At 51.2% G+C, this 27,683-nt stretch overlaps 1 protein-coding gene across 2 annotated transcripts in view; it reads left to right on the forward strand.

Annotated features, from left to right (window-relative positions):
- The first annotated feature begins 2,458 nt into the window (after positions 1-2,458).
- The window catches only part of ACSS1 (acyl-CoA synthetase short chain family member 1), a 61,313-nt gene continuing 36,088 nt past the window's right edge, over positions 2,459-27,683 (forward strand). The window contains exons 1-2 of one of the 2 annotated variants that reach the window (XM_064572723.1): positions 2,459-2,889; positions 13,098-13,194. In XM_064572723.1, coding sequence (XP_064428793.1) covers positions 2,592-2,889; positions 13,098-13,194 — 395 coding nt within the window. In that variant the 5' untranslated portion in view covers positions 2,459-2,591. The remainder of the gene's footprint in view (positions 2,890-13,097; positions 13,195-27,683) is intronic. The other variant, XM_045885339.3, reaches the window with a different exon arrangement.

A 27,683-nucleotide genomic window follows, 5' to 3' on the forward strand; every position in this document is an offset into this window, starting at 1 on the left:
TACTTCTGCACCTGCCAATGTACAGCTTTCAAAGCTAAGGGCTTTGCCCAGGGGCCTGTTGGGAAGAAAATGTGACCAGCACTGCCTGGATGGTCTGCTGCTCTCTCAGCACCACTGGGGCCCCATGGAAGCAGCCCTGTGGATATGGCTGGGGCAGGTGGACAGTGGCTCCACTTTATTCTAGTTTTGGGTGATATGCTTCCTGGAGGCAGAAATGATGGCCTTGGCCTCGGGGACCCCAGGGCTGTGACACTCAGGAGGAAGGTTCCCAGGTCATCTCTTGGGTAATGGGCTACAGGAAGTGCAATTCTGTACCACCTGAATTCTGAAATGCTTTATGTACACATAATCACTTCTCTTTACCCAACTTGAAGGAAACAAGAACTATGTGACTTCTTTATTTTTTAAAGGTTTATTTATATATTTGTTTATTTGGGGGGGGAGGGGCAGAGGGCAAAGAAGAGAGAGGCCTAAGAAGACTCTACGCTGAGCTGGAAGCCCAATACGGGGCTCAATCTCATGACCCTGAGATCACAACCTGAGCTGAAACTAAGAGTCCGATGCTTAACCAACTGCGCCACCCATGTGCCCCTGTATTTCTTTATTTTAAAGTTGAGTCCATTCTATGTACTTTTCTCATTGTTCTCGTGAGGCTTCTTCCTCTGGAAGGCTACATCGGCTCCCTTACAGCACCACAGCTGAGTTCCAAGAAAGCTGAGCTGCAGCTGGGGCCTAGATCTGGGTCTGTCCGAGCCGGATGCCTCCTGTGGTCCAGCATCAGAGCCATCCACCAGCCTGCATTCAAGAGGTGGGGGACAGGCTCCTCTCTCGACGGGGCAGCACACCATCCTTATACACAGGGGATGAAGTGTCAGTGGCAGTCTTGGGACCCTCTACCACAGTTATAATCTTCATTGACAATTTTATATTTTCTAAAAAAATGAAGATTCAGGCCACATGGTGAAGCAGCTACTGAGATGGGAGCGGGAGTGCTGGGTATCAGTGCTGCTCTTCCACGGGCACACTGGGTGCTCTTCAGTAAGCCTGTTTGTTTCCTCGGCCTCAGTTTCCTCATCTGTTCCACTAGGGGGTTGGTCATTGGTGGGAGTTGATAGCTGTAGATAATTTTTAAACTAAGTAAAAAATGTGCTTGGCACAGAGCAAGGCACACGTGTACTGCCAGCTATTTCAGTCTTCAGCGGCCTTCAGACCCTCTGTTCTCTGGCGGGAGGCGGGCATATCTCACACACACACACACACACACACACACACAGAGCAGGGCCCGGAGCTGACTTCCAGTGGAAGCTCCTCGGAAATATTCTCCTCTGCCGGGTCTTTCCCACTGCAGATCTTACAGCTAACAGGAAGGACTCTTTCCCAAACCCAAAGAACTCAACCAACCAGTTTTCTAAATCCTCTTTCTTCTCTGTTTGCCTTCTTCATTATGCTTTTACATCTTGGGTGTTGAAATATTTAAGAATCTGGTTGAGACAAGATTCCATGAGTTTCCCAACAATACAGCCTCCACTACTGAGCTTCCCGTGTGCCCATTCCAGGCTAGACTTTCCACAGATATTAGTGCATTTAATCTTGACTTCCGCTCTGGGGAAAGAGATATTACTCCTGTTTTCTAGGAAAGGAAAATGAGGCAGAGAGAGTTTAAGAAACTTACCCAAGGTCACAGAGCTAGAAAAGCCAGGGTTTGAGCCCAGGCCACAGATGCTGGAGCAATGGGAGAAACACCTATGTTTCCAAATCAGCCAAGGTTAGTAGAGCATTTGCTTCGCTTATACTCCCCCCTGCGCGCCCCCCCTCCCCCGGAGGTGACTCCCAAGGGGCCTGAGGCTGGCAGCTGGCTGCTAAGAGCATCAGACCTTGGGCCAGGGTTTGAGCATCAGAGCCCAGACCAACATCGTGGCCTGAGGACCACTAACCAGCCCATTTGGCCCACGGGGGCCACTTATGTGTGTGTTGGAGGGTGGGGGTACAGGTCGGCCTGGCAAGGTGACGGGCTCACTCTCAAGGGCGTACAAAAGGATTGATACTTTGACTTCAGCCTCTGAAATGCTGAAAGGACCTAACTTTGGTGGTCTTCAGACCCACCTGAGCGCTTCCCTCCACCAGTCGCTTACATTCTGCGCTGCCTCCTTCCCATAGCAGACGGTTCGGGCGCCAGGGGCCCGGAGCCTGCGTCCCGCGACGCACGTGTCGCTGGTTTTTGTTTTTGTTTTGTTTTTGCTTGGCGCAGCTGTTGGGTCCTGAAGACCCACAAACTGAAACCAAAACAGCCCGACGCCCAGCGTCAGGACCGGAAAGCAAAGACAAGGGGGGCGCATCGCAACTCCGCGGGAACCTTCCGGCCGCGCTCCCCGACGCCCTCTCTTCCTCCGCGGACCTCTTCTCTAGGGCAGGAGAAGAAGGGGTGGGGTTCGCGGCAGGCTGCGGGAGGCAGCTTCCTACGGCACAGGCGCCGGGAGGAGTGGGTGGTGGCCAGAGGGAGGAGACGGGGCGGGGCCCGCGGAGACATTAAGGGGCGCCCCGGGCTTGCGGCACCCGCTTGGGGCTCCGAGTGCCTCCCGGCGTCTGGCGAGATGGCGGCGGCGCATGGCCTGGGCAGCAGCGCGGGGCGGCTCCTGGGCAGCCTGTGCAGGCGCTCGGGGCAGCCGGTGCGGCAGCTGCGCGGGGTGAGCGCCCCCGCCGCCGCCGCCGCCGCGCAGCCGGGCTCGTACCAGGCGCAGAGCGCACAGGCGGCCCGGGATCCGGTCGCTTTCTGGGGGCCGCTGGCGCGGGACACGCTCGTGTGGGACACCCCCTACCACACTGTCTGGGACTGTGACTTCAGCAGCGGCAAGATCGGCTGGTTTCTGGGAGGCCAGTTAAACGTGTCTGGTGAGTACTCTGCGGGGGATCCAGGGCGCCCCCAGCTCACGAGTCCCGAGGGCACCTAACAGCCCTTCCCGGCCCGGCGGGTCATGGCCCCCCGGGAGGCCCCTCCTCCAGGCTTCTGCTTGTCGCGCTCTCAACCGTGGCGACTCGCCGCCCCCGCCCCCATCCCATGCGGCCCCAGAGGCTCCAGCCCCGGCCGCTGCCACCCCGCGCCCAGACCCCACCTTCCCCGCTGCGGCCCCCGCCTGCGGAGACCCTGCCCGGCGTCAGCTGGAGTCGCCCAGCCGTTGGCCTTGCCCCAGCGCGGCTCCTCAATCGACTGTCTCGAGTTCAGCTGCGGGGTTCCACTGCACTGCGAAGTGCGCCCGCGCTGCTGCGGGCTACCCCTGGGCCAGGCTGGGGTGGAGGGCGTTGGGCTCGCAAGTGTCGGCCGGGACTCCCCCACTTCTGTCCCTGGGAGAGGCAAAAACGAAAAGCGGCTGACTTGTTACCTCAGTTGCCGTGCCCAGAGACTTGCGTGGGGAGATACTGCCCATGTAAACAAACCGAGTGGCAGGCAGAGGGGGAGGGAAAAAAACCCGCCATCAGTAGGAATCAGTTATCTCCTTGCTCTGGGCTTGTGGACGGGAAAGAAGGAATGGGTGTCTCCCAATCGACAGTTTAAGCTGTGTCCCGCCTCTGAAGACCCAGGGCTTGCTTTAGACGGTGGCAGTTGAGATCCCAGAAACCAGCTCCACCAGCCAGTCAGTCTTCTGGTATCTGCTGAGATTGAATCCACTAGTGTTTCCTTAAGATTTGGCATGGGGGTGGGTACACTGTACCCCCACGCCACAAGGGGAGAAGGTCCAGGGACTGGAGACTGGAGGCAGTAGCAGCCTGGCAGTGAAGGCCTGGGGTTGGTCTCCCAGGGCAGGATGGGACTTGCAGTCAGGTGCCTAGTCAGAGGGGCTGCCTGCTGTGCCGGACTATGGAGTTGGATGGGGTCTAGGAGGTGTTTAAGGAAAGGACCTGCACATCTTCATGGCTGAACTTCTAGGTAGGATCTGCTGTCTGGCACATCTCCACCACGTACTGGCCCAGTTTTTCTACTCCTCTCAATTCCAGTCTCCCCCCATATAAACTGCGGGCGATAATGCCCACCTGCTAGTCTGGTTGTGAGGACACAGTGCCAGAAGGTATGGACCAGCCCAGCATTTATCAGTGATCAGTAAGTAGTAGTGAATTTAATTTATTATATTCAGAAATAGCCATAAAATTATGGATAGTGTGTTGCAGTTTTAACTTTCAAACAGAGAAACTTAAGGGAACTTTGGACCAGATATATGTTTTTTTCATATCGTATATTACTTTGCTGGTTTAATCAAAGTGAGTCACTTACTAGATAAGTGTTTTCTCTAAAATTGAGTCAGCAGCATGTGTCCTTGAACTAGCGGGAAGAAAACCAAACCCTTAGTTTTGCGGAGTTGATGGAATGTACCTTTGAAGGGGAGGAGAGCAACTCACAGCAGGAAGGCACATAGAAAGTGCAGCTCCTTGAGGCTGCTTCTGGATGTGGGAAGCCTGAGGCCACCATGAACATTCCTGGCTGGCTTGTGTGCACTTGCCACCTCTCATTCTTTGATAAGACAGTGGGGACGGACTTCATGGGGCAGGCACCAGGGGCCTGGTGAACCTCACTCAGTCAAGGCTGGGTGTGGTCAGCAAGCAATTCTTCTGCTTCTTCTTCCTTTGCTTATTTCTTCTTTATGGCTACGTAGCCAGCAGCTGAGCTTCAGAAAACTGTTGTGTAGAAAGACAGCTTTTCGCAGCTTCCTACCTCTAGTGCATATGCCCACCCACTCATCTGTTAGGAATATCTCTGTCCTTTGCCAGTGTCTGCAAACCACAGAGGTGCCGGTATGGAAAAGGGCCAGGCCAGGCCAGAGCTGCCCTGGGAGCCACTGAAAAAGTTGTGGGATGGGTGGGGGGTGTTTTGGCCTGATCTGTAATCAGCACAATGATGGCTTGTTCCAAAGAAGTATTGCTCTCAAAACTGCCATTACTCCTTCAAGAAGATCTGCACTAGCAGTTCTCAAGGTGAGGTCCCTACACTAGCAGCACTAGCATCATCTGGGAACTTTTTAGAAACACAAGTTTTCAGACCCCATCCTAGACTGTCAATATCAGAAACCCTGGGAGTGGGGCCCTGCCATCTCTGTGTGTGTGTGTGTGTGTGTGTGTGTTTTAAAGATTTTATTTATTTGAGAGAGAGCATGAGAGGGAGAGGGAGAGGTACAAGCAGACTCCACAGTGAGTGTGGAGCTCGACACGGGGCTTGATCTTACGACCCTGAGCCAAAATCAAAAGTTGGATGCTCAACTGACTGAGCCACCCATGCCCCACATCTGTGTTTTTAACAAGTCCTCCTGGTGCTCCTGATGCACGTTCAAGGTGGAGAACAACTGACTTATAAATCCCAGACCAGTGCAGATGAAGGCACTTCTAAGATGGGTAGGATTGGGATTAGCATCCTGGAGGGTCATACAGATGACTCCTTTAAGCCAACAAAAATGGTACATGGGTGATGCAGTACAGTTAGTGGTCTAGGATGTGTCTAGAATCACACCTAGGTTTGAATCCTTGCTTTCCCCTTACTTCTCTTTGCATGCATCTCCTCATCTGTAAAGTAAGGATAGTGTGTAACCAAACTCTGTTCTAGTTCCTAGTGTTGCATATCCAACCACCCCAAGCTTAGTGGCATAAAGCAGCAACCATTTTATTAATCTCTGGGATTCTGTGGGTCAGGACTTTGGACAGGGCCTGATGGGCAAGCCCTAGGGGATGGCTTGTTTCTGCTCCTGAAGGCTATCTGGGGCTGTTGCATCTGCCCTGCTTCTCACTCCAAAGTCTGGGGCCTGGGCTGGGATGACTGTAGACTGGGCTCAGCTGGAACTGTGTCTGAAGCACCTACACAGGGCTTGTCACAGCATGTCACTGGGCCAGGGAACATGGGCAACCAGAGATCTCAGAGACCAATACTCAGACCAAGACTCAGAGCCAACCTGCTCGGCTTCTTCTGACCAGCAGTGTATGACCTGGGGACATCTGGGGCTGTTGCTAGCGTCAAATGAGAAAACGCTTGTAAAGCATTACTTGCACCCAGTCACTGGCTTTTGTTATTTATTAATGAATCATGGGGAAGGCTGTGACCTTGAACTTGGCCTTCAGCAGTGTTACTAGAACTCTGTTTCCTCTGAATAGGACCACATGGGTTTGCATATGATCAGTCTTGGATAAGTGGGAAGCAGGCTAGGAAGGCATGCAGATGGCCAACATGGCTCTCAAAGTCCATCCTGGAGCTCTGGGATAGCCAGGTCACCAGGTGGAGTCATGGTATCAGAGGCCCCCTGGGCAGGGTAGGTAGAGCCTCCAGTTGCTTCTATTACATTTATGTAAAACGGCTTTGCAGAAGGTTCTTTGGAAAACCAAGATCTAAAAAGGATACTTTTTTTAAAATTAGGTTTTTTATTTTAATTCCTGTATAGTTAGCATACGGTGTTATATTAGTTTCAGATGTACAATATAGTGTGATTCAACAATTCTATACGTTACTCAGTGCTCATCCAGATAAATGTACTCTTAATCCCCTCCACCTATTTCACCCATCCCCCCACCCCCTCCCCTCTGGTATTTGCAAATCACATAGCTGATAAAGTGTTAGTGTCTAAAAAGGGTTCTTACCAGTCTTTGAAATTTGGCTGTCTTTTGCAGGGCTCAGTGGGTAAAAGTTTGTGCTTTGTTGCACATAAGCTCAGGATGTCAGGAAGTTGAGAATGCAGAACTGGACGTTAATGACGTGTGTCGCTTTCAAAACTCACAACTAAATTTTGTTTTCTTTCTTTTAAAAAAAAAAATTTTATTTATTTATTTGGGGGGGAGGGGCAGAGGGAGAAGCAGACTCCCCATTGAGCAGGGAGCATGACTCCTGTCGATCCCAGGACACTAGGATCATGATCTGAGCCAAGGCAGACGATTAACTAACTGAGCCACTCAGGCGCCCCCAAATTCTGTTTTCAAAGACCAAATTCTGAGATTAAAAAAAAAAAAAGATTTTCTTACTTTTAAGCAAGTGTGTAGAAAAACTTTTTTTTTTTAAAGATTTTATTTATTTATTTGACAGAGAGACACAGCAAGAGAGGGAACACAAGCAGGGGGAGTGGGAGAGGGAGAAGCAGACTTCCCTCTGAGCAGGGAGCCCAATGCGGGGCTCGATCCCAGGACCCTGGGATCATGACCTGAGCCGAAGGCAGACGCTTTAACGACTGAGCCACCCAGGCGCCCCTAGAAAAACTATTTTTAATTGACCATTGAGGGCAGAGATTTCTGGATACTTTTTGGAGCATGAATTGAAGCTATGGAAACCATTTTGCTGTACTTTCCTCCTTTCTGATTGCACCTCCCATAATTCAGAAGGCAGACACACTGAGAGTGGCAAGATGCTGCATTTCTGTGCTTCATGTTTCTCTCAGTGATTGAAATAATTTTTCTAAAGTCTTTCAAGGTAGTCTAAATGAAAGTGTAACCCTTGGTCTTAGGAGGGTCCTCCTGAAGAGACTGAATTCTTCCCAGTTGTAAGATGCACGACTTACTTTAAATAGCAGATGCTTCTGGAAAGTTGGCAAATACAATTTGTGACTGAAGTAATTTCTTAAAATGTGCCAGGGAGATTTTCTATTTAAAGAAAGCCCATTGTGAATCCTTTGGTGAATATTAACTCCCTCATTTCTTTTGATTAAAATTGAATTTCCCTGTGTGGGTTCACTTAAAGTTGGGGAGGGGAAGAGATGTATTTAAACAACTGACAAGAGTTCTTGAAAATTCCTACATAAGTGTACGTCATCTTTATAATGGAAATGATAATCTTATTGTAATCTTTTTTTTTAAAGATTTTATTTATTTATTTGACAGAGAGAGACACAGTGAGAGAGGGAACACAAGCAGGGGGAGTGGGAGAGGGAGAAGCAGGCTTCCCGCCGAGCAGGGAGCCCGATGTGGGGCTAGATCCCAGGACCCTGGGATCATGACCTGAGCCGAAGGCAGACGCTTAACGACGGAGCCACCGAGGCACCCCTTATTGTAATCTTTTTTAAAAAACAAAACTCAGGGGCACCTGGCTGGCTCAGTCAATTAAGCATCCGACTCTTGATTTCAGCTCAGGTCCTAATCTCAGGGTCCTGGGATCAAGCGCTGCACATGCATCTGGCTCCGCACTCAGCAGGGAGTCTGCTTCTCCCTCTGCCCCTCCACCCACTCGTGCTCTCTCTCAAATAAAATAAATAAAATCTTAAAAAAAAAAAAACCCTCAAAACCCATGAACCATCAGCAGGCATTTGCTTAACTGTTTGCAGATTTGTGTTAGGCCCAGGGTGCAGATGTGTTCTTAGGAATATGATGGAGCCTCATCTCACCTCATCCTCATGACACGGATGTGAAGTGATTGGTGGTCCATTGTACAGATGTGGAAATGAAGGCTCCAATTCATGTATAGTGATGAACAGTGCGGAAATGCCACAGAGCCTGCATTCTTCCAAGAGATGAACCACAAATCAGTGAGCAAGCAAATCCACGCTGGGGCACTTGCTCAAGGTTTTTTTATAGCTGCTAAGGGGAGAATTCCGATATCATCCCCTCCACCCCAACCCCATGATAAAGGAATCTTAGGGACATGGTCCCTGTCCTCAGGGACTTGTGACCTGGATAGGGGAGGATTTAGCAAAGCTAGCATTGTGTCCCAGAGTGGGGACCACTGGGCAGGTAATTAAGCACTAAATGGTGTGAGCCACCAAGTGACAGGGAGCAAGAGGTCACTGTGTGTTGGGAAATTGGAAAAGGCTTGCAGTGGGAGGTGGGGTTTGAGCTGAGCCTTAAATCGTACTAGGTCCTTAACTGCTTATTCTTAGAAATGGAATTTTCTTGTCCCACTGCCCAGTTCTTTGGGTGGAGGCTTTGTTTTCAAATGTGGAGAAGGAAGAATTTCCTTCCGTCCACCCTCCCTCCTTTCTTTCTTTTCCTCCCTGCAGTTGAGGCAATAGCAGGAACCATGCCCATGTGTTAAAAGCCAACACATACATGGCATTTTAGGGCCACTGTCACCCTAGGCCCTGCACTGTGCTTTGTGTACATGCTTGTGTCATCTGAATGTTGTCCGTGGCGGCTGTAGAAGCTGTTTCCCTTGGGAACACAGTAGCACCATCTGACCTCATGCAGGAAACCCACAAAGCATCTCATTCCTACCAAGTCTCTGAGTCAGGAGCCATCACTCCCACGACGGATGAGGAAAGTGAGATTTAAATGAGATAAGCAGTGCACTGTCTGTGGTTAGCAGGTGGTTGGACAGGGTCCAGACTTGAGCGTGTGGTTTTTCCCTACAATCCAGGCTGCCATCCAGCAAAGGTCTGGCCAGATGTCTTACAGAAAGTCTTTAATTACTCCTGTCCCCCAAGGCAGAAGCAAGCCCCCCCCACCCCAAATCTGGGATAGAATGTGTGTAGTTGTAAGCACATGCGTCCGTCTGCTGGAGTGGGGTCCTGGACCAGCAGCACTCGCAGTACGTGGGATCTTACTAGAGGCGAAGATGCGCATGCCCACCCAGACCTGCTTGGTCAGAGACTCGGGGTGGGAGGCCCACCCTCTCTGTGCTAACAAGCCCTCTGGGGGTTCTGGGGGATTCAGAAGCACTAATTTAGACTAGAAAGAGACCTTGAGAGAGGAAGCCACTAAGACAAGAAGAGATCTGTTCCCTCCCCAGGCACAGAGCCAACCTGGTGTCATTTAGACTCCAGTGTCCCCCTCCAGCTCGAGGACCTGAATGGTCCGTGCACCATTCAGAGCTGTGGTGCTTCTCTGCCCTCTGCTCTGTGTTAGGCTGCACGCGCACACGCACGTGCACACGCACACGCACAAGTATGGACAGGACATTGGGTCCCTGTCTGCAGAGGGCAGCAAGTGTAACAACTCAGGAACAGTGAGAGGGAGGCATGAGGTCCATGGGATGGGAAGTGCTCAGTGAGGGTGGCAATGTGCAGGCCAGACCTGCAGGGGTGTGGGCACCAGGTGAAGGGCAGCAGTGTGGACAGTAGGACAGTGTCCCCCAGGCAAGGAGAAACAGTGCAAAGGCCCTGAGGCAGGAAGGAGCTCACTAGACTCAACATGATTGGTGGGGGGGAGGTTAAATCACATGGAGCCTTAGCAGCTGCTTGTTGAGCACTTCCTATGTGCGGGGGGAGGCACGTAGGGGACACTGTACCTGGGGCTCTGTGCTGACCTGCCTGGATTCCTGCCACCCTTCAGCCCCAGAAAGACAGAGACACATGGCTGGTCGCACTGGCCACCCATCCACACCCTGGATACCCAGGTCCAGCCTGTGGCCGGTGTTCCTCTATTACTTTCTGCAGCTCTGCCTTCCTGCTTGGCATAAACCAGGTGCAGGATGCCCTGCTGGGGTCCGAGGCTGTGAGGGTCTTGGCTCGAAGCTGGGCAATCATTCAGGGGGTGCCCTGGCTGCTGTGGAACAGACAATGCGGGGAGATGAACCCTGGGTGAGGTGTCATGTGTGATTTGAGGCCCTTCCCGCTGCTTTCTGGCTGTGGCCTTAGGCAGGTCACTGGACCACCCAGAGCACCTGGAAACTGTTTCCCAGGCTACCCCTGGGCTTCCTACTTTTCAGGGTGACTCCAAGGGTCAAACTCAGAGTGGGAGAAGGTAGAGCAGGCTTCTTGGATAGAAGCAGGTTTAGGGTGAAGCTGAGGGTTTACTCCTCTAACCAGCTCACCTGTGATGCCTGAAGCAGCCAGGGGCCAGTGAACATTCGTGCGCAGGTGGGAGCAGCACCCTCCTCCAGCTGGCCCACCCACCCCACGCAGTGCACACCTGTAACTCAGTCTGTGGGTTCTCAACTGGGCACTTCCAGGCTTGTTGTGACCTGCCCAGGGTCACCTCTTCCCAATCCATCACTTAGGTCCTCCAGGGCCAGGCAGCAGGAGTGGGTGGGGTGTTGGGGGTGGTGGGCTGGTGTTGGGAGTGGGGAAGTCAGGGGTGGGAGGGAGAAAGGGCCTGGCCCTACTGGGGGGTGGTCACTGCTTCAGCTTCCAGGCAGGGTGTGGCCTCATCTGCTGGTTGCTCAAGAGAAGCCAGAAATCTGTGGTTTTAGTATGAAAACTCTTGATTTCTAAATTTTGGACTGATTCACACACACACACACCAGGTTTATTGTGTAAATCCAGGTTTTGCCACCAACCTCCTTCTCAATTTGACTTCTTGTATTTTCTATCCTCTATTTTTATGGCATTTCTTTTCTTCTGTTTTTCTAGTAATTCAAAGAACTTTCCGGTATCAGTAAGTAGTATTAGTATTAATAATTCTTCCTGATGACATCTATCTTTATTTATTAAATTTTTGGAGGTATAACTTCTATGTCTGTTAGGAGCCAGAAAGTTCAAATAAAATTTTTTTAAGATTTTATTTGTTTATTTGAGAGAGAGAGAGACAGCACAAGCAAGGGTAGGAGCAGAGGCAGAGGCAGAGGGAGAAGCAGGCTCCCTGCTGAGCAGGGAGCCCAATGTGGGGCTGGATGTCAGGACCCTGAGATCATAACCTGAGCTGAAAGCAGATGCTTTAACTGACTGAGCCACCTAGGTGCCCCCAAATGAAATTTTTTATTATAAGAGTAAATGATAGGGGCGCCTGGGTGGCTCAGTCGTTGGGTCTCTGCCTTCAGCTCGGGTCATGGTCCCGGAGTCCTGGGATCGGGCCCCTCATCGGGCTCCCTGCTTGGCGGGAGGCCTGCTTCTCCCTCTCCCACTCCCCCTGCTTGTGTTCCCTCTCTTGCTGTCTCTCTCTGTCAAATAAATAAATAAAATCTTTAAAAAAAAAAGAGTAAATGATAGATAAAATAACCCGAGGGGAAAAATGTAATTCACACACAACAGCTAAAGTATATAAATATTTTCACGTGGACTCACCCTCTCAAGAATTATGAGAATCACATGATCTTTTATGGATATGGTCTCTCATAACTTTTGTCAGTTATGACAGTCAGGACAGTTACTCCATCAGGAAATATTACTGAAGTTCCTCTAGCTCATTGCCTGGTGTTACCAGTTGATAACAGTACCTTGCATTCATACAATAGCACTTCAGCTTTGGTCTTTGATTTCTATCATAGTCCTGTGATTAAACATGGTAGATAATGCTTGTCCCATTTATATGGGAGGAGATTGGAGAAGATAAGTAACTGCATTCAAAAAAAAAAAAAGAAAGAAAAAATTTATATACTTGGACATTGGGGGTGACCCTGAAGACCAGGTGGGCAGATGGCTGCTGGCTCCAAAAGCTATTTGTGGTCATTGTTTCTCCGGCTGAAGGGAAGTTAGTAATGAGATCTGGCTGTGAGGGCTGATAGAAAGGAGCACCAGCATGAACCTACCAGATCGAAGCTCACCTTGAAATCAAGAGTAATGAACAGAATGTTAGCAAATTACCTGATCCTACTATTCTTCAGGTTTACAGTAAATTGTCGGAACTGACCTGTTTTTGCAGGTAGTCATGTGATCTGAGCTTGGGTAACAGAGGGGGCGGGAAGCAGAGTCTTCCGGAAAACCAGCATGGCATTTCCCCATCATTTCATCACTTGTTGGAGCAGAGGCTGGTTTGTAGGGTGCTGGCTGGACATCTGAGAGGGGATATGAGTCCTTGCCCTGGATTGCACCTCCAGCGGACTCCAGAGACTGCCGAATGTACTGTGTACTGAATCAGGGGCAGGCCGTTTGCATTAAGCATTCTTTCCAACATCTCAGGTTATAGTGCTCAGTCCCAGCTGCATGTTAGAACAACCCAGGGAGCCTTGAAAACCACAGGGCCAATTGGGTCAGGGTCCCTGGGGGTGTCCTGGGTGACGCCCACATGTGGCCAGGTTTGGGACCACAGGTGTGAAGCACCTGCTTCAGAGTATTCACAAGGGATCACCCTGCACCTGTGAGATACTATTTGTGTACAGCTTGTCTTGTTTTGCCAGCTCTAGCAATCACTGTCCTTGCAAGGAGGTAAAGCCTTGCCTTTGAGGAGGGTAGGGTCCACCTCAGTGGAGAGTAGCACAAGCCATGGCAAATCAAACCCTTCTCTTATCTAACTTTAAAAGCACCAAGTGTAACATCTGTAAAACTGTTTTTGTGCAGTCAACTGCTTGGATCAGCATGTTCAGAAGTCCCCGGAGAGCGTTGCTTTGATCTGGGAGCGGGATGAACCTGGAACTGAAGTGAGGATCACGTACAGGTACAGTGTGTCCCCTAACAACATCTCAGTGCCCAGCAGGGTCTCCTGGGCCTTTACGTCTCTGTTTGTGGTAGACCCCAGCACCAAACACCTCTGCTGGGCTATTAGCAGGAGCAAGACTGCCCAGCTTGGAGGAGGGCTGCCCTTCTTGTTCACCCTGGCAATACTTGGTGCCTTTAGGTTCCCAAGGAAGGATCTGGGTCTTTGGACACAAATGTGATGAATGTTCAAGGCATGAGGAGGCTTTTGGCACAGTCCTGTATGCTTCTGTCTGGTTCTAGGTGGAGGTCATCTTTGTATCAAAGGGCATGTTTCAGCTTTGGAAATGTTCTGTGGTCCCAGAAGAGTAAACATGAGTGCAAAGTGAATAAAATACATGCTGGAATAAACAAATGAGCCTGCTCAGCCTCTTTCTTCCAGTGCTCTGAGAGGGGGACCATAAATAAGATCAAGCCATTTAAAGGGGGTCTTCCTGACATTTGTGTTCTTTGATTCTTTAGGTAAGTTCTTTACACATTCCATGTGTCAAGCACCTTTCTGGTTGTTGTGTGCATGTCAGGGTTTGAAGGAGCCCGGCATCTGGGAATAGTAACCCGGCTTTCTAAGGCCCTGCCTCTTGCTGGGACTGCCTTGCTCAGGGATCTCTGTCGTTTGTCCCTGCAGGCCAGTGGTTTCCCCTTCCCCGGGGGTAAAACCTCCTTTGGTTAAGCCTAAACTTGACTTTACTATGCTCTCTCAGACCCACAGTGAACCTGAGTTGTATGTCCTTTATCACCAACACCACCCCTCTCTGCCATCAAGTAATGCTCATTCTCCTAGTGGGCAGCTTGCGACTCTTCTTGTCCCATCATTAAACAAGTTTCACTGAGTGCCACCATTATCAGTCAGGACAGGCTGGGGTATGTCGTAGTAACCAACAGTCCACAGATGCATGGTAGGGTGTGGCTGGCTGGTCACTTTAGACTGAATAGTCAGGGAAGTCCTCTCTGAGGAGGTGACATCAGAGCTGAGGTCTTGTTGCCAAGAAGGAACAGCCAAGATTGGAGGAAGAATTCCCAGGCCCTTCCAGGACCGTGAATAAGTGTAGGTGTCCTGGGAACAGAGAGAAGGTGCATGTGGCTGGGGCAGTGGGAATGAGGGGGGCATGGTAGGAGGACTGTTCAGGGAAGCAGGGGGCCTGAGAGCAACAGTGACTGTTGGTGACCTGTCACTTGGGTGACTTGGGGGCTATTGGGCACCCCTAGGTTGGTTTGTTTCTCAGACTTAGGTTTTATCACAGACTAAATTTACTAAACCTGGTGAAATTTTACTCAAGTTGACTTTTGGATGCAGCAAAATGATGTTAATCTGCTGCAGCTCCCTGTGGGCACCACCTTACCCATCCCCCATCAACAACCCTTGGCTGTCATGCCCTTTACCAGTGTCTGCATTGTTTGCTGACCTGTCTCCCCACCAGCCCGTACAGATAAACCTCTTGCCTCTGGGTAGCCCACCGACCAGCAGCATTGGCCCTGGGAGCCTTGGGCCCCACCCCAACAACTGAGGCAGATCTTCAGGTCCCTGGGCACACTTGAGTTTGGGGAGCACGGCTCTAACAAACAAACTGGCTTCACCGGTCATTACTATTATCGACCCAACTGGATTTATGTTTAATTCTTTAGTAAAAGATTAAGACTCTGTGGGTGAGGGGGTAGATGGGCTTACTGCCTGGATGCTGGACGTAAGCTGGTCCAGCGATGGACCATTTTCCTTCCGTCACTGCCTCAGATGTGCCTGGACCCCAGGTCTCCCTTGGCTGCACATCCCCCATGTGCACACCGAGTTAGTGGTCAGCAGCGTTAGGTGGTCTGAGGGCTGGGCTTGAACTGGCCTGCTGAGATGTGTGGTTGAATGTAAGCCACAGGGGAACTGTCAGGAATGCACCATTGTGTTAAAAGCTCAGAACTGCTTTAGTTCTATGGTACCAGAACAGCCCCAGGCAAGGGACATAGACACCTAGATTCTACCCTTAACATTTCACAATGCTGGTTTTTATCCCATGTGATTTATGTTTCCATCCCTCCATGGGTCGGTCCATCTTATGTGTTGGATGCATTTCAGCAGCATAGCATTAACTAGAGTTCATTGTGTGCTTATTTTCTCTCTTTTGATGTGAAATTTATATGCCATGAAATGCATGGCATATAAATTTGCCATGTGGGCTACCCAGAGGCAAGAGGTTTATCTGTACCCATGCCATGAAATGCACAAGTGTACATTTGCTGAGTTTTGATCAATGTGTACACCTGTGTAACTCAAATCCTTATCGAGATACAGAATAATGACCACTGTCCCAGAGGGTTCCCGTGCCCCTTCTCAGTCACTATCCCTACCCTCCCCAAGCAACCACCCTTCTGATTTTTTCCCAAATAGGTTGTCAAAGCTTTATCTTAGAGATAAGGAGGGGGCTCAGAGAGAGGAGCAGATCTCTCCCTCCTGGGGCTGCTGAATGTTTTTGAGGAGGCACGTTCCTGGAGAATCATTGTAGAGCTTGTAATGGGGCCCAACAACTCCTGCCTAGTGACCCTAGTGACGCCTCCATCCTGTTCAGCAGAATCTCCACTGCTCGCCCCATGTCTGGGCGGACACCCGTGCACACACACACACACACGTGGTGCACACATGGTTGTGTGCTCACACACATACATTTTAAGTGTGCTCGTTTTCAAGGCACGTTTCTACAACTTGCTCTTTGCGTTTGGGATCCAGCCTGGAAATGTTCTCTCGGGTGGCAGTGAGGGCCCTGCCACCTGTTCTGGGAGATGTGCCCTGTGTTGCCGGTGGCTAGACTCCACTGTTCTGAATACTGGCACATATTTCTAACCTCACCTCCCTTGGGTGCGGGAGGCTGGGCAGGATTGGCTTTGGGAACCCTGGGGAAGCCCCATGTCCTCGCCTGCCCCACCAGTTCCTTCCCTCTGTGACATCAGTTGGCACCGGTCCCAAGGAGCAGTGCAGGTGGGCCCTGTGCTGGCCATGGGGCTCTGGGGGGAGGAGAGCTCAACAGCCGTGGCTCTGTCAAGCAGAGGGCACCTGTGACCTTAGGCTGGAACCAGGGTCAGAGGGCTGCCCCAGCCCAATTTCTAGCCTACCTCTGCCCAGAGAGTTTATGTTCAGAGCCGGCCTGAGGAAGCTGTTCTATCCTAGGGAGCGAGCAGACCGCAAGCCCCGGGCCCCTTCTGCGTTCCCTGAGGCCTGCGAGTGCGGGGGCTGCCAAGGCCAGGCAGGGCACAGATAACCTGGGTGGCTCCCTGAGGCTGTGCGGCCAGATTGCACCCTGGGCGCTGCTCCTTCCAACTGTCCACATGTGCTTTTCCAGCACAGTGCCTTTCTAGAAGATTGTCCTTCACCTCTAGTTCAAGTAGACAAATTCTAGAGGCCCTTGGGGATGAAGATGTGGAAAAACACAAATCCTTGTCCTCAGAAGTTGGTGGTGGGGTGCTGGGTAGATTCTGAGGCTCCTAGACTGCTGTCTGCCTGGAACCTGGAGGTCTGAGCTAAGGATTTCCAAGCTGGGGATGGACACAGGACGTGGAGTGGAGCAGACGGAGGCCCCGTGGCTGGTCTCAGCCTCTGGGGTATATGTGGGTGCCCTGAAACTGGTGACAGCAGGCTGTGGGTGTCTTTCTTAGAGTATTTACCAAGGCTCAGCTCATCTTTTGTCTGAGTACTCCAAACAGACGTCTGAACTTGAACTTGAACTGAGAACTTAAGCCAAAGACCAAATTTAAGCCCTGGCCAGCTCTATGACCTCGAGGTCCTCACTGTCCCCAGCTGTAAAATGAGGGCCCAGATAAGACCAGCACTACTCCAGCCCTAGCAGGCCTGGCTCCATGCAGTAGTCACACCCAGCATGGTGCAATCGAGCCCGACACAGGCCGCACCGTGATGGGCAGCTGTTGTCTTAGATGTACTTCCAGCATGAACTGAGTATGGTTCTCACTGTGGGTCAAGCCCCTGGAGGGGGTGATTTCCGTGGCTGTTCCATTTTCTTTCTGGCAGGAGGTGTGCACCGTGAGGAACCCCTGTCCAGAGGAGCAGAGGGGCTGTCAGGCCTCCTTCACCCTGCCTGCCTCAGAAGCCCTGGGTGGGCGTAGAGGGGCTGGCTTCCTTCCTGGGCATGCTGGGGCCAGGCACTGGGTGTTATCGAGCCTCTATGCGACCGGTGCCTCATGTAGAGGGCCCACAGAAAATAGAAAATGGGGTCTTGCCCTTTGGGGTACCCCTCTCTCTGGGGCAGCTTGACCAACACACCTGGAGCTGGGGCAGGCCTACAGCCTAGAGGCACCTCCCGAAGAAGCTTCTTTGTTTCCTTGGCCCTGGGTGCCCCAGAAAGGAGGGCCCCTGTGGGCACCAGCAGTAGGAACTGGGGAGTCTCAACATGGACACCCAGTTGGAGAAGGCTCTGGGGCAGTTCTGAGGAGGGTTGGCTTTTGAGAGGCACGGTGGGGGGTGTGTGATGAGGAAGACAGAGAAGCAATGGCAGGTGGGTGCGCTGTAGGGAGAGGGGAGAGGGGCCAGGGATGGGGGAAGTGGAGGGCTGTGCTCCATGTCTGCTCTGGCTTCTGGCTGTGCGTGACCCTGAGCAAGTCATTCCGCCTTTCTGTTTCCTCATTTGCAAAATGGAAACATGCCTCTCCTTTGCTGGATGGCCAAGTGTGGAGCAGCACCTGGGGGATGAAAGCCCAGAACAGGGTCTGGGAAGACGAGGCTTTGGGATCTGATGAGGGAAGGGCATGTGGCTGCCAGGGCCGGGAGCTGGTGGGGTGGTGTTTTCAGAGCAGGGACTTCACCTCCGGAGAGCAATCTCTAGTCAGCTAAAAAGCAGCCCCTCCCCCTTCTTGTGGGTCTGACCCTTGTTCCTTGCTCTTCTCCTCGGCCCCAAATTAATTACTTTAATGAGCAAACTCCTTTATTAAAATAAACAGGGCAACTGAAAGAAGGATCCTTAACGGGCCTAATGAAGTTGATGGGCGGGGTGCTTTGGAGTAAAACAGCCCCATGATCCGTGAGCTTTCCCATGGCAAGAGCCATCTCTCACACAGGGCAAAGTCAGTTTGCTCCGTGGGCTCCCCTGGGTGGGGGGAGGAGAGGCCAGAGGCCCTGGGCTCATGTGCAGTGTCCTGACTTCCCTGACTAAGAGGAGGGAGGTGCCCTGGGCACACTCTTTCCCCTGCTGACCTCTGAGTAACTCTGATTGCAACACTTGGTTGGGAATCTGCATGCCGACTGCCAGGAACTGGCTGGGAACCCTGGGTCACTTGGATTGTGCACTTACCTTTCCTTAAGACTTTGGCTCCAGATGTTGAGGGCTTTGCAGGGAACTGCTTAAGAGCAGGACCCTCGGAGCCAGGCCGGGGTTTGAATCCTGCCTTGACCCTTTCGGGAAGTCAGTTAAGTTCTGTTTGCCTTAGCTTCCTTATCTGAGAAATGGAGGTGGGGGGTGGGGTGGGATGGTAGCTCATACCACGAACTGTCATGAGCGGTAAATGTGTGTGTGATCTTTTGGATCAGCTAAGTCTCTTGGAATTTCGTATTTTAGAATGGCCAAATCTTGGGACTGCAGCAGGAATGATCCACTCCGAGAGTGTCTATGGCCAGAGAAACCTCCTGGATGGGGACCCCTGTGAGAATTTTCTGGGGGCAAACAGTGGCAGAGGTTTACTTTAGGAGCACACAGAAGCAAACACCTCCCTTGGAGCTGGATCCCCGTTTTTGTGGACCCTCTTCTGCATGCAGGGGCTATTGGGGGATGGCTGGGTTGTGGGGGGTGGAGGGGCACAGCCTGGTGAGGGCACAGTGCAGGCCCTGGGGTGAGAGTGGGGAAGGGGAGCAGGTGCCTGAAGTGTGGGGCCGGGGAGGGGCTCAATGCCTGCTTCTGAGGAGTGGGGACAAGCTCCCTGCCACAGCTTGGAGCGGAGCCTTCTAGGACTAGGTGTTGTTGTTCCTGTTTTTTCCCTTTCTGCTTCTGGAGGCTCCAGACAGTGGGATAAGCCTGACTCATAGCTTCACTGTGGGTAGCGCTGTGGTGTCACGCGGCCCTGCCCCATGTTGGTTCCCATCAGGGCAGCACTGTGGGCACAGACGGCTGTGGTTGAACCTTCTCACCTGTCCAGAAGTGCACACCAGGCCCGGGCTCGGGGGCGGGGGGGAGGGACGCATCTTTGTTCCTGCCCCCTCTCCCCGCAAGTGCCCATTTCCTCCTCTTATGCCAGGTGGACACCAAAGGAAAGTGTCACTATGAGGTTAGACATGCTGTCTGATGCCGAGTTGAAAATCTTTGCACAGCTAGAAGGGAGTGCGCCCCCGGCAGGCTGGGTCCCTGGGGAGGGTGAGGATGCACAGCCCTCCTGGCTGACAGGCACGCGTGCCACGGCACGTGACAGTCCTCAGCAGGGCGGCCCACGCGGTGCTGGCGTCCGGGCACCCAGTCTGGGGCGGGGCTGGGAAGAGGGCCCAGGGGGTGGGTGGCATGTGGGTGTGCCCTGGGTGACCCCTTCCTGTGCTCAGCCCGCATCCAGCCTCCAGTGCTGGCCAGGCTGGACACTTCTGTCCCCTGCCTACCTGGAACAGAGGGCACCAGCAACAACTCCTGGGAAGGTTCCTGGTGACCATCCTGCGTACCAGGCTGGGAATGGGGTGTCCCAGCCCTCTGTCCTACAGAAGTCATACCTACCCTGCTGTCTGGGGGCAGTCCCTGGCTGACTGGGCAGGAGCTGACTCTGCTGCTCGTAGCTCACATTCATGGTCATACTTGGTTTTAAAGCCCAGGACCTGATGCCCAGCGAGCTTCTGGGGTCCTCAAGCTTACCCAGCTGGAAAGGTCAGAAATGGGGTTTGAGTTCAGCTTTGTCTTGCCAATGCGCTGAGGAATCTGAGAGGGAGGAGGTGACAGTGTGAATGGGACCCCTGCTGCTTGGCAGCACTAACTTGGTGACAGGCCAGACGCCTGGTGGTTCCTGGTGGTTCCTGGTGCTGTGTGCAGAGGGTAAACTCTGCTGTGTGCAGACAATAGCCCTTTACTGACTGGGACTCTGTGTGCTCGTTGTCTGTCCCCACTTCCTGCTTAAGCAGACACACATTAAGTGCTAATATCAGTTGGGGAGGAGGAGGCTTATCAGTGCCAGCAGGCTCTAGGTGGCCTTGAAGAGGGACAAGGGTCAGCTGCAGAAGATGGGGCCAAGGGCTGTGGAGTCCTGCTGTGACTGTGGGACAGTGAGGAGCAGGAAGCAGAGTGCTAAATGGGCGCTCTGGGCCTTGGAGCACCTTCGAGGCCAGGGTCGGGGACGCCGTGGGTGCCAGAGGAAGGGGTGACAGGTGGGTGCTGGCAACTTCTCAAAGAGGGGCTGCCTGGCCTGGCACTCCCTCATCCTTCATCCTTTGTGCTGGCGCTCTCCAAGACTGTTTTGCACCTCATCTGAATGTGGTAATAGCAGCGGGTGTGGTTGGGTGAGAGGCTTGACAATTTCCCATCAACAAATCCAGATAAACTTCCTCCGAAAGCCTGGACTGAGGTTTTCGAGCCTTTGGCAGGTAAGGTGACTCATTTGGACCAACACATCCCCATTCTCCCTGCTGGTTCTGCTTGACTGAGTTAATGAAGCAACAAGGACATGGAATTTGAATTTTGTGTGGTCTCCACACATCCGTGATATGTCACTCTGGTAGCATCTGAAGGTGTGCCTGAGTCCCCTGGGGAGGTTTCCAACAATAAACTCAGCCCTGCTGAGTCAGGATCTCCTCAGGGGATTGGGGAACTTTATTTGAAAACACATCTCCAGTAATAGAGCTGCTGCCCCCGTCAGAGGGAGTGGATCTGTCAGGATTCAGCTGTAGAAAAGGGAAGGCAGTGCCACTCTTTTAAGCAGAAAGGGAGCTGACACAGAGTGCTTACAGAGCCTTTGGGCGGACTCCCAGCACCCACTCTGGCACAATCAGAATGGAGGTACCACAGGCACTGCTGAGTTCTCAAAACACAACACTGTGCCAGGAAACCACTGTTTTGCCAGCTCAGCTGCTCAGCTTTCTCTCGACATCTTTGCAGCGAGTGGAATCTCTACAGGAAAACCCCGGTTCCTCCTGAGCTGCAGCAAAGCACAACCCACCTTGCAACTGCTCCCCATGTGCAGCTGCCTGGTGCAACCTGAGTTGCATGCAGAAGCCCAGATGTGAGGTGTCTGAGGTGGCAGGTGCATTCTGGGGTGCATTCCGACTGAGAGAATGGCATGGCGACTGCAGGCAGGCCTATCCAGGGTGGGTTTGTGGACCCAGATTCTGCTTGATTCCTGGGTGGTTGACTGTAACAGTATGAAGACCAGGCCTCTAACTGCCCAGATCCCAGGCCGCTCAGGTGGGTCCTGGTGGTCCTTCCTCCTAGTGCAGGTGACCAAACCCTCAGAGTCACTCCTGTGTGCACCACAGCTGTTCAAGTTCTGCTCTAACTAATAGGCTCTTATCATTACTCTGTCACTCACTCAGTCGGTCCACCAACGTAGGCTGGTCTAGATGTGGATTCACTGTAGGCTAGACCGTTTTCCAAAAGAGTAGTCTCCTATGACTAAATTGTGGGACAGTTTTCCAGTCTAAGGTTCTACATGAGGAGGTCTTTGGCATGTTACCAGCTGGTGCAAATGGGGGTGCTTTTGTGGAACGGCGAAAGGGCGCCCCTCAGCAGGGGTACGAGGCCTGGTGTGTACTCCAGCGTCCTGGGGCAGGTGACTTCGAGTAGAGCTGAGCTGCACAGCCACCTGCAGTGGCTCTGGTGATAGGGCTGCCATGGAGTGTGTGTGCTTGGGGGTGGGGGGAGAGCCACAGGAAACCCAATTTCTGAACTCATACAGAACGCAGCACCTTAAACCTGGGGGAGGGGGGGTCCTGTGGCCTGGAAAAGGAGATAGCTTGAGTGGAATGAAAAGGGTGTGCATTTTGCTCCTCTCCTTCCTTCCAAATGAACAATTTAAATTTCTATTAGCAATTATTTGTTTATTAAATGCATGATTTATTAAGTAAAATGAGTTAAGTAAATAAAAATCTTTGTTTTTATGAAGGAAACAGTTGAAGTAACCTTTAAGGACAGCCTCAAGGGGGGTCACGGGCAGTTTTTGGGGTGCAGAGGGCTCATGAGTTTGGTTCTGCTGTTACAGGGGCTCCTCATTCCAGTCCCTTGCTCAGTTGGTCAGTGAGTCATGTTGGTAGCTGGAAATCCTCCACAGGGGGAATATTCATACATCACAATGATTGGCAAATGCTATAAATCAGGGCTTTTTTCCCTGTGGGAAAATTGGTTGTTAAACATTTGGCAGTAGTGCGTTTCATGAGCCCCCTGTTCTTTTTAACCGTTTCTCCAAGCTGCTACCAGAGGCCAGGAAATCAACTTGGGCCCAAGGCAGTTGTACCAAATTCTTGTAGCCCCTGGGTTCCCGCCGGGGTGGCCATGTCTCCTTGCTTACTTTCCTCTGCATGCTAGTTTGGAACGTTCTGTGGACTCACAGTGAAGCCTGGAAGTAGAGCAACACCCAGCAACTCGTGTCTGGTCTGAAGCTGGCCGCCCTGTGCACTGTTGTTGCCCCTGCTGCCCGGTGGAGTTGCGTGGAGCACTGTGGGAAGACTCACCAGGCTACACTGGGACAGGTCAACCTGTGGTGGGACCTAAAAAACATCTAGTGGCTTTTTTTTTTTAAACCAGGGAAAAGGGAATGTTTTTAGAAAGTTAAAATCTACATCCTGTTCCAGATTCCACCAGGGAAAGGACATCACTTCTGTGGCTTTCTCTGGGAAGTAAATAAGCCTGGCCCGCCAGTGGGTGGGTGTCCTGCCTGGGCACCAGCTGTTTTCTGGGCTGGTGTCCAGGACCGGAGTCTACCAGCACGCTCTTGTCTGGGGCCACCAGCTTCCTCAGTGTCAGGAGCTGGGCTCTGGGTCTGGAAAGGAAGAACTTCTTTTCTGGAGGCCAAATGCTGAGGTCTGAGGGGAAATCAGGCATTAATGAGGACAGAGCTTTTTTCAAGTCTGACCGTTACCTCCATTCCACAGGGGTTTTTCTAGAGGCTGACAGCATGTAGGGTTTTGTCAGAGTAGGAGAGAAAGACGTAGGGTGAGTGCTTCGACCCGGATATGTCTAGTGAGGTGTATCCTTGGGCAGGTGGTCCTGAACGTGCAGTCAAACATGGACTCATGAAGGAAAAGGCCACCCCCACCCCCTCCTCTCTCCTGTTCTCCTCCATCCTGATTACAAGAAAGGCTCCATGTAACTATGGTGGGCCAGCTTTGAACACTTCTCTTGCTAATTTTCCTTTTGAACAAGGTCAGCCTCAAGTTTGGAGCTTTTAGTTTATTCTTAAAAATGAATGTGCATTGGGCGCCTGGGTGGCTCAGTTGGTTAAGCGACTGCCTTCGGCTCAGGTCATGATCCTGGAGTCCTGGGATCGAGTCCCACATCAGGCTCCCTGCTCAGCAGGGAGTCTGCTTCTCCCTCTGACCCTCCTCCCTCTCATGCTCTCTGTCTCTCATTCTCTCTCTCACAAATAAATAAAATCTTAAAAAAAAAAATTTTTTTTTTAAAAATGAATGTGCATTAAAAAAGAAACTACCCTCCCCCAAATGTTACATAAATAACAACAGAGTTGGTGGGTGGCAGAAATCATGAAATTTGGGAAGCTTTGCCATGGAAAACCAGCTGTCCTGATGTTGAGGGCTTTGGGGGGAACTGCTTAAGAGCAGGACCCTCGGAGCCAGGCCGGGGTTTGAATCCTGCCCTGACCTTTTTGGAAGTCGGTTAAGTTCTGTTTGCCTTAGCTTCCTTATCTGAGAAATGGAGGTGGGGCAGGGGGGATGGCAGCTCATACCACGAGCTTTTGTGAGGGGTAAATGTGTGTGTGCAGTCAGAGTAGTCCTGGGCACAGGACATTTGCTGAATAGCTGTTACTGTTGTTCCATGGGAAGGAAATGTGAATGGGGGGATGGGTAGGCAGGAGGATGCCAATATGAGGGGGTTGGAGAAGGAACAAGAAAGTGGTCATGGCTGGTCATGGAGAGGAGGTTCCCTGTACTCACAGTGGGTGGCAAGTGTGGCTGGAGAAGGTGGGATGGCTGGTGGATATGGTGGAGACACGGTGGGTGACAGACAGGTGGGGTGCTCAGAGCGTGGCATGTCCAGCCTCTAGGAACCAATGGCCATGGGCTAAGTGCCTGCAACCTGCAGGCCAGAGGCAACGCCTGCTGTGCATGATGCATCCTTCTCAGATCCTCTGACCCCCTCAGGGTGAGGCTTTCCCATCAGCACCTGCTGTGGGAGCATGCAGCAGGTGGGCTGTGTAGGTGAAGGCTTCACACAAGGCATTGGAATACACTTGGGGCCCATTCACCCTGAGCCAATGACAGCGACTTACACCAAAGCAAACTGGCATTTTCATTCTTCCTCCTGTGAAGAGGCACTTGAAGAACCACTGATTGATGCTGATTTCCTTTTTCCACCATAATTATAGCTACTGTTTATAGGATGCCTTGACTTCATATATGGTCCTTGTCTTAGTCTGTTGGGGCTGCTGTAACAAAACATCATATCCTGGGTACCTTATAAACAACAGAAACTTATTTCTCACAGTCCAAGTAGTCCAAGATCAAGGCAGCAGCATGGTCACATTCTGCTGAGGACCCCCTTCCTAGGTTATAGCCACTGCCTTCTTGCTCTGTCCTCACCTGGTGGGAAGGGCAAGGGGGCTCTGTGAGATCTCTTCTATAAGAGCACTGACCCCATTCCTGAGGGTGCCACCCTCATGACCTAATCACCTCCCAAATGCCCCAGCTCCTAAACCATCATCTTTGGGGGTAGGATATCCATGTAGGAACTTGGGAACTCAGACTATAGCAGTCTCACAAACGCCTTGGTAGTGGGTCCTGTTACTCGGCTGCTGCAGATGGGACTGTCAAGGCCCCAGGTATGTGGGAAACGGGTGGGAACCTGTCTCTGATCAGATGTAGTTTGGCTTCCAATGGTTATCTCCTGAGATAAACTTTCCAGGTCCAGTACTTTCCATAAACTATAGCATAGACTCAAGGAAAATACACTTACCTTCATTTTATTTATTTATTTATTTATTTATTTATTTATTTATTTATTTGGGGGTGGGGGAGGAGCCAGAGGGAAAGGGAGAGAGAGAATCCTCAAGCATATTCCCCGCTGGACGCAGACCCTGATATGGGGCTCCATCTCACCACCCTGAGATCACGACCCGAGCCGGAATCAAGAGTCAGACGCTTAACTGAGCCAGCTGGGCGCCCTGAAGACCCACGTACCTTCTGTGAGGAAGGTAGCAAACCTGCAGCTGTAGTGACTGCAGTTTCACGGGCTGACTTCGTGTCACCAGTGACAATTCAGCTGTTGTTTCTTGAAAAGCCCGTGTTGGGGGCCTTCCTTGGCAAACATCAACTTCGGGAATTGTTCACCTTTAAGTGAGGCTACTGCTTTATATTCCATTGCAGCTTCTCTTCGCTAAAGGTCATGGTCATGAAATCAAATAATGATGTATAAGGAATTTCACACTTGATTTATGAACCCATTCAGCTGAATTTCCTGGACTTCTATTCCCAGTGGTTGTGAGTAGCAGAGCGAGCAAATTTTATCACCATTAAATCAGATTTAGTGGCTACAGTAGTGTCAGGGTCAGAGGAGTCTGTCCGGAGGGAAGGAGTTTGTCCCTAGGCCTGGTTCTGAGACACAATTCATGAGCTGTTGATGTGCCCTGCCTGGCCCTCCATGTAAGCCCTGTGTGAGAAAGGGACCCTCCTGCTTTGTTCTGCTTCTTTTTCTTCTCTCACCACCTCATCTTCCAAAAGTGGCTTGCTGAAGAAAATACTGAACTGCAGAGAAGCAAGCTGAGTGCCCTTTCAGGTTCTGCAGCACCTAGGCTTGCAGGAGAGCAGGGGCTCTGAAGGACTTTGTGTCTGTCACAGGCCTTATGTACACAATACCGACATGATCACCTGGGTTCATTTCCCTTATTGGCAGAAGAAACTGAAGAGGAAGGTAGCTGTGGGTGCTTTATCAGTGGGAGTGGTCCCTCTCATTTGCTGCCAAAGGGGTAGGACATTTTCCTGCCTGTGTGATGCTGATGTGACGGCCAGCCTTGCCCTCTCTCCGTGCAGGGAGATGGAAGGTGTCTGCAGAGTGGACAGGCGCTCATGGTGAGAGCACAGGCCCGAGGAGTCCTGCGCCTGCCAGAGTTCTTGTCATTTCTCACTTATCTGCTGTTCCCATTCATTCAACAAATATTTATCAAGCCTTCTATGAACTAGGCTCAGTTGTAGGCCCTAGGAAGAAGGCAATAACCCCCAAATCCCTGCCCAAGTAGAGCTTGTACTTAGTGGGGTAGATGGACAATGAAGGTGGTAAGTTATTTAATGAACACTAAGAGCCAGAATAATTGTAGGAAGTGAACGAATCATGCATTCCCAATTTGTTTATTTCTTAAATACAACACACACACACACACACACACACACGGCTTATCTTACTTCCCTGGGCTGTCACTGGGAAATGGCTAGAAGGTAAAAATACTTTCAAACAATAACCATGAAAAAATAACTTTAATTAGAATATAGATAAATAAATAAATACCAGTGTATTTATTCTTGTCTTTCTTCTGAACTCTATTTCCAGCTGTGTCCTATTTTGGACTGAGCTGGGCCAGGGGCCTTTTTACTGGCTGAGACATTGGCAAGTGTCATGTTGGTTACAAATACTTGAGGTCAGATTATGTCTTCAGCATTGGATAAACATTATTCCCTGCTGATGCCTAATAGTTGGCTATAGAAAGTCTTCTCCCTTCCCCCAAGGCCAGGCAGCATTTTACTGGTATTAAGCACCACTGACACCATGCCAAATTTATGTTATTTGTGCACATTATTTGTATATGTTCATATTGAAGGTTTGGCCCTGAAGAGTCTACATTGCAGACAAACTTAGATATCTTGCTCAGTACTGGAATAACAAATGTTACTTTTCTCTTTGCACTTGAAAAAGTAACTCTAACTCACCTCAGTGAGATCTTTTCTCAGAAAGCTGCAAGCTGCCATCCCTTGGGAAGGCCCTGTCCAGCACAAGGAAGCCAGTATTTCCTGCAGTGACAGCCCAAAGCACCAGCCTCCGAGTGGCAGCATTATCTTTTTGATACAGAAATAGTAGCATTTCAGTTTGTGGGAGTCTTTGAGAAGTGACAAATATCCAAGAACATGCTTTTGAGCAGTTTCTGAATATGTGGAGTGATAGGATCACTCGAATATGTTTATTTTTCAATGATTTGAAGACCTAGGTTTGCTGACCGTATTTTCCAATGGCAAAAGTGTGGAGGAAATCAACATGTTCTTAATTTACATTATTAAATGTAGAGTTGAGGTCAAGGGTCTCGGTACCCACATTCTGCTCTAGACAGAAACCATGAGAACGTGGGGGT

The sequence above is a fragment of the Mirounga angustirostris genome, unplaced genomic scaffold (assembly GCF_029215605.1).
Source record: "Mirounga angustirostris isolate CCGP_5_RB_7025 unplaced genomic scaffold, mMirAng1.0.hap1 SCAF_10, whole genome shotgun sequence".
In the NCBI taxonomy this organism is placed as follows: domain Eukaryota; kingdom Metazoa; phylum Chordata; class Mammalia; order Carnivora; family Phocidae; genus Mirounga; species Mirounga angustirostris.